Source organism: Asparagus officinalis, chromosome 10, assembly GCF_001876935.1.
Source record: "Asparagus officinalis chromosome 10, Aspof.V1, whole genome shotgun sequence".
Classification (NCBI taxonomy): Eukaryota; Viridiplantae; Streptophyta; class Magnoliopsida; order Asparagales; family Asparagaceae; genus Asparagus; species Asparagus officinalis.
In genome coordinates, this window is record NC_033803.1 from 12284024 (window position 1) to 12291269 (window position 7246).

Below are 7246 nucleotides of genomic sequence, written 5' to 3' on the forward strand. Positions count from 1 at the left end.
ATTATTTCACACTAATTTCTCATTATTATTTATGAACTCATAAAAATTAGTTAAAATTAGTTATAGCACGTATCACATACGTATAGCACGTTATGATGTAAGTATAGCATGTTAACCTATAAGTATAGCATGTTGTATCGTAAGTATAGCATGTTCTCGTGTAAGTATAGCACGTTATCATGTAAGTATAGCACGTTAACCTGTAAGTATAGCACGTTATCATGCAAGTATAGCACGTTATCATGTAAGTATAGCACGTTAACCTGTAAGTATAGCACATTATATTGTAAGTATAGCACGTTATATCATAAGTATAGCACATTAATTTGTATGTATAGCACGTTAACCTAGCTTTATCTTTAAACCCAAGTATTATTAGTTACATGATAACGTGCTATACTTACAGTATTTGATATGTTAGTTAAATGTTAGTTAAATGACGTTTTGTAATTAACCACCCATTATTTCACATGATTATTTCACACTAATTTACTCCACTGCCAACTTTACTATTTATTATGATCGTTTTATGCACGACAATTACTCCACTACCAACTTTACAATTTATTATGATCATTTTGTGCATGATTATTTCACAGTAATTTACTCACACTAATTTCATTATTATTATGAATTCATAAAAACTAGTTAAAAATTAGTTATAGCACGTATCACATATGTATAGCACGTTATCATGTAAGTATAGCACGTTAACCTGTAAGTATAGCATGTTATATCGTAAGTATAACATGTTCTCCTGTAAGTATAGCATGTTATACTGTAAATATAGCACGTTATATTGTAAGTATAACACGTTAACCTGTAAGTATAGCATGTTATACTGTAAGTATAGCACGTTATATTGTAAGTATAGCACGTTAACCTGTAAGTATAGCACGTTAATCTGTAAGTATAGCACGTTATACTGTAAGTATAGCACGTTAATTACAAAGATTTGGCCGTTGCAGTGCAAAGCCTAATTGCTTGTAGTGCAAGCACGATACAGTTGACTTACAAAGTACCCCACACGCAAGAAATATATGTTCGTGTATGTGATGATGTTGATGTCTCGATAATGGTCAATGTACATCGAAGTTGCAAGGAGAATGTTGTTGTCATGAACGCTGAGATGAATCGAGACATATTATTTGGCATACAAGCTAACGATGTCCATATAAGGTAATTTACACTTTTGATATAGTTTCGTACTTTTAACATTATCACTTTCTTAACTCTTGTACAATTTTCTATGCAGTAATCCGTATATCCCCTCTAGTGATGATCATGTTTCTCATTCACAAAATCCATCGTATTCACAAAATATGTCGCGGGAAGTTGAGAGCTCTAATATGATTCCTATTGCATGGCACAATGCTATTAGAAGTGTTGGTCAAGAATTTGATGATGTTGAACATTGTCGGCGGAGTTTAAGTAATTACTCTATTGCACGAGGATTTAACTTTGAATTTGTAAAAAATGAACGCAAAAGGGTGACAGCAAAATGCAAGGCCGCAAACTGCGAATGGATGGTTCATTGCACCCGTCGTAGAGATAGTGATCGATTCTATGTGAAAAAAATATGTAGTTCTCATAGTTGCTTGGGAGGAGGCATAGGAAAGGAAGGATATCAACGGGCATCTCGTAAGTGGAATGCTAATCAGCTCAAGACCATATTGAAGGAACAACCCACTTATCGCCCAATTGATTTCCAAAAGAAGCTTAAAATGGAATTTGGTTTGGACATCCCTTATCATAGAATTTGGTGGGAAAAGAGCTAGCTCAACGTGAATTGTATGGTGATACTAAATTTTCATATGACCAACTCCGATGGTATAAGGATAAAGTTATAGAAACCAATCCGGGATCAATTGTTCACTTAGAGCATGAAGACGGAAGATTTACACGAGTATTTGTGTCTTATTATGGTTGTTGGAAGGGGTTTATGGAGGGATGTAGACCAATGTTGTTCTTGGATGGTACACATCTTTTTGATAGGTATGTTAGAGTTCAATCTAATAAAAACTTGCATTAATGTACTACTTCATATATTTTATACTTTGTTTCATGATTGTTCTTTTCTTTTTTAGGTATAAAGGAACCTTACTTGCCGCAACTGCTCTAAATGGAGATGGTGGTATGTTTCCCGTAGCAATTTGCATATGCGGGACGGAGAATGAGAGTAATTGGGAATGGTTTCTGGAATGCATTCGAGACATTCTCTTCAATGATGAAGATCCATATACTCCAGATGATGAACTGGTGTTAATCTCTGATAGGGACAAAGGACTTCAGAATTCCGTGAAGAAATGCTTTCCATGGTCACATCACTCTTATTGTATTCGTCATCTTTTGGCTAATTTTAAGAATAACTTATCGAAAAAAGGCATTATACCACCTTTACGAGATGAATGTGTGCAAATTATGAAGAGGGCCGCTTATGCATACACTTCTCGTGCCTATAACAATGAATGCAACGAGCTACGGAACAAATCAGAGATCGCCTATTATGAAATGTTGAGGATGAGTCCAGAAAATTGGGCTAATTGTTATTTTCCTGGGAAGAGGTTGAAATTTAAATTTATGCAGAATTTTAAATGCAAATTTTTGAGATATATGTTCCTGCTATACTTACTATTTATTGACATGCATGTAGATATGGATGGTTGACATCAAACGTAGCGGAGTCATTTAATTCTTAGATCAAAGAAGCTCGTTATTTGCCAATTACCCAAACAATTGATAATATTCGCAAGAAAATGATGAGGATGGGTTTTGAAAGGCGGGAGGCATCCCACAAGTGGACCACATCATTTGTTCCTACTGTGGAAGAACACCTTATTCATATCAATGAGCAATCACGTTGTCTTTCTGCAATTCCTTCTACTACAGGAAGGTACGAGGTGTATGATTTCCCCACCGTTGAAGTAAACTTGAATGAACGCACATGCGCTTGTCGTGAATGGCAAGTTGTCGGGCTACCTTGCAAACATGCTGCGACGGTTATTCGACAGAATATGGACACCCTTTACTCCTATATTTCCCACTACTTTAGTGTGGAGACATACCGCAAATGCTACTCCTTTCCGATATACCCAATTCCTGACGATGACAAGCCATGTATAGATGATGAAAATATGGTGATTCGGCCACCAACAACATCAATTCTTCGTGGAAGACCAAGGACAAAGCGCATTCCTTCGGGATTGAATCCGGGCAAAGAGTTAAAATGTAGTAGATGCCAACAGTATGGTCACAACCGTAGAACATGTAGACAACCTATTGCGGACTAGATATATTCTACGCTATACTTTTGGATAGAAGACATGCTATACTTTTGGACAGGTTAACATGATATACTTTTGGGTGCTATACTTTTGTCATGTAAGACATGTTATACATGTGGATACATTCTTTTGGGTGCTATACGTTTGTCATGTAAGACATACGTTTGTCATGTAAGACATGTTATACATGTGGATACATTTGGATGTAAAATGTGCTATACTTATGATATCAATGAAAAACATGCTATACTTTTGGATGTAGGATTTGTGTTTGTTATCATAATTTTGAATATAGGATACTATACTTACAAAATAACGTGCCATCATTACAATATAATGTGCTATACTTATAAGATAACGTGCTATACTTGCAGGTTAACATGCTATACTTACAGGTTAACGTGCTATACTTACAGTATAACGTGCTATACTTACAGGTTAACGTGCTATACTTACAATGTAACGTGCTATACTTATGAAATAATGTGCTATACTTATGATATAATGTGCTATACTTACAACATAATGTGCTATACTTATAAGATAACGTGCTATACTTACAGGTTAACGTGCTATACTTATGACATAACATGCTATACTTACAGGTTAACGTGCTATACTTATGATGTAACGTGCTATACTTACAGGTTAACGTGTTATACTTACAGTATAACGTGCTATACTTACACTATAACGTGCTATACTTACAGGTTAACGTGCTATACTTACAGTATAACATGCTATACTTATATGTTAACGTGCTATACTTACAGGTTAACGTGCTATACTTATGATGTAACGTGCTATACTTATGAAATAACGTGCTATACTTATGATATAATGTGCTATACTTACAACATAATGTGCTATACTTATAAGATAACGTGCTATACTTACAGGTTAACGTGCTATACTTATGACATAACATGCTATACTTACAGGTTAACGTGCTATACTTACAGTATAAACATGCTATACTTACAGGTTAACGTGCTATACTTATAGTATAACGTGCTATACTTACACTATAACGTGCTATACTTACAGGTTAACGTGCTATACTTACAGTATAACATGCTATACTTACAGGTTAACGTGTTATACTTACAGTATAACATGTTATACTTACATGTTAACGTGCTATACTTACATGTTAACGTGCTATACTTATGATGTAACGTGCTATACTTATGAAATAATGTGCTATACTTATGATATACTGTGCTATACTTACAACGTAATGTGCTATACTTATAAGATAATGTGCTATACTTACAACGTAATGTGCTATACTTACAACGTAATGTGCTATACTTATGACATAACATGCTATACTTACAAGTTAACGTGCTATACTTACATGTTAACGTGCTATACTTATGATGTAACGTGCTATACTTATGAAATAATGTGCTATACTTATGATATACTGTGCTATACTTACAACGTAATGTGCTATACTTATAAGATAATGTGCTATACTTACAACGTAATGTGCTATACTTACAACGTAATGTGCTATACTTATGACATAACATGCTATACTTACAAGTTAACGTGCTATACTTACAGTATAACGTGCTATACTTATAGTATAACGTGCTATACTTACAGGTTAACGTGCTATACTTATGATGTAACGTGCTATACTTACATGTTAACGTGCTATACTTACAGGTTAACGTGCTATACTTATGATGTAACGTGCTATACTCATGAAATAATGTGCTATACTTATGATATAATATGCTATACTTACAACATAATGTGCTATACTTATAAGATAATGTGCTATACTTACATGTTAACATGTTATACTTACAGTATAACGTGTTATACTTACAGTATAACGTGTTATACTTATGACATAATGTGCTATACTTATAAGATAACGTGCTATACTTACAGGTTAACATGCTATACTTACAGTATAACGTGCTATACTTATGACATAACGTGCTATACTTACAGTATAACGTGCTATACTTACAGGTTAACGTGCTATACTTACAGGTTAACATGCTATACTTACAGGTTAACGTGCTATACTTACAGTATAACATGCTATACTTATATGTAACGTGCTATACTTATGATATAACGTGCTACACTTATGATATAATGTGCTATACTTACAATATAACGTGTTAGTGTTGCTCAATTATAAAGCTTGTGAATGAGAGCCTATAGTGGTAGTGTTGATCTCTTTAGGGGATCAACATGTGTCTGTTTTTGGTGTTTACGTTTGAAAGGAGAACTCTATATATGTTGCTGCAATTCTGATGCAACTAGAGAGAGTGAAGTGTGGAAAGCTTCCATTAATTATGTGTGAATGTCCTTTGCATCCTTTTGTTGTGTTATGGTTATGTGTAACATGCTGATATCTGTAATAAACCATCAATTTCAATGACGTAAAAGCATACAAAACTTTACATAACCTATAATTTAACCATTGTGGTTTAGTACACAAAATGACTTTACAAATGACTTTACATAACTAATCCCAACAACAGTCTCATAGGTTTCATACAAATCACTATACATCAAAACTTTCCAAACATATATATGTTCTTTTCAAATGACTTTACATAACCACAGTAGCTGATTGCACAAAATGATTTTACAAATGACTTTACATAACCAATCCCATCAACAGTCCCATAGGTTTCAGACAAATCACTTTACAAATAACTTTCCAAACATATATATGTACACAAAAAATGCTTGATATGATAATTGGCATCTAGCATTCGGGGAATTGGTCTTGAGGATCACGCTGATTTCCTAAAAGCAAAATATATATGATTGATCAAAAGAACAATAGATTGAGTTTAAAAACGGTTCAATGAACATTACAATTATAGAAAATATACCTTCAGATAGAAATAGAGCAACGATACGAGCTCTATGTCTCGCACAATCCTTTTGGTCAATTGAAATAGTTTGACCGGAAACGAGGCTAAACATATATGCCATCAAGAACACCCCGCAATCCAAGCTACTGCAAGTTCAAATGTTTGCAATATCAATATAACAGTATCTATGCATTAGCACATATGAAAAAACAACAGATGAATAAGTCGAATACACTAACCCCCGTTGTTGAGGTACATCAACACTTTCTACCTCCTGACAAGTAGTAATGTCTAAATACCAAACATCGGGAATGGTAGAAATAAGCTTCACTCTAAATTCACTAGCATCAGACATATATCCACGTAGAGAAGAATAATGAAGAAATCTTCTATCCTTTACAGAGAATACCAACAAATGCCAATGAAATGAAGTTAGGAGTGGAAAAATAATCTTATCAAGTTCTTGGAAGCGAGTAGTCGTTATTGGCTTAAACATTCGATCCACACTCGACGGGTTATTCTCATTGATGCATCTCTAAGAAAACAAAGAAAGTTCAGATTAACATATGAATATAGCTTATGAAACTTACAACATAGTCTCGGATTGGATTTCTACTTACGGTTACCCATGGACTGCATACGTGTATGTCCTTTGCATAGTTGGGACGCGTCTCCATCAACCTATTTAGAAGCACGACATAGGCGGCTATAACCTGAAATGTAGATAATAAATTGTAAATATTACTGGTACGAAAACAAATTCCAAACATTCAAGGCCCCCCCCCCCTGCCAGGGGGCGCCCCAACCCAAAAAAAACCCACCAACAAAAAAATAAAAACCTACAACACGTGCATCAGTGCATGTAAGACTGCATCGGTGCATGTAAGAGATGTGCAAGGCTTCTCAATTGAAGCCTGACTATGATAATCATGGCAAGGAAAGCTGATGCAAAATGGTGGTTTTGATGTTCTATAATCTTTGATGAATCAACATTTGTCTACATTGCTTTGAGGAGGACGTTACCCCTTACAGTACAATATGCTCACCTTATAGTTGTTGGCTCTGAAATTTCAAAAATGAATTATAAGACCTGAACCATAGTTTATC

General features: G+C 34.5%; 2 protein-coding genes across 2 annotated transcripts; both read left to right on the forward strand.

The window, feature by feature from the left end:
* On the forward strand, positions 1076-1778 carry LOC109826464. The gene is made up of 2 exons (XM_020393495.1): positions 1076-1179; positions 1256-1778. Exons 1-2 carry the CDS (start codon positions 1076-1078, stop codon positions 1776-1778), a joined length of 627 nt encoding a protein of 208 aa, XP_020249084.1.
* LOC109826465 lies at positions 2757-3290 on the forward strand. Its single transcript, XM_020393496.1, has one exon. It carries the CDS (start codon positions 2757-2759, stop codon positions 3288-3290), a length of 534 nt encoding a protein of 177 aa, XP_020249085.1.

What these genes read in the sequence shown, in the direction of transcription:
- LOC109826464 (XM_020393495.1), top strand. Translation starts at nt 1,076, where the DNA reads ATGGTCAATGTACATCGAAGTTGCAAGGAGAATGTTGTTGTCATGAAC. An exon ending in GCTAACGATGTCCATATAAG is followed by an intron (nt 1,180 to 1,255) that starts GTAATTTACACT and finishes TTTTCTATGCAG; the next exon opens with TAATCCGTATATCCCCTCTA.
- LOC109826465 (XM_020393496.1), top strand. Translation starts at nt 2,757, where the DNA reads ATGATGAGGATGGGTTTTGAAAGGCGGGAGGCATCCCACAAGTGGACC.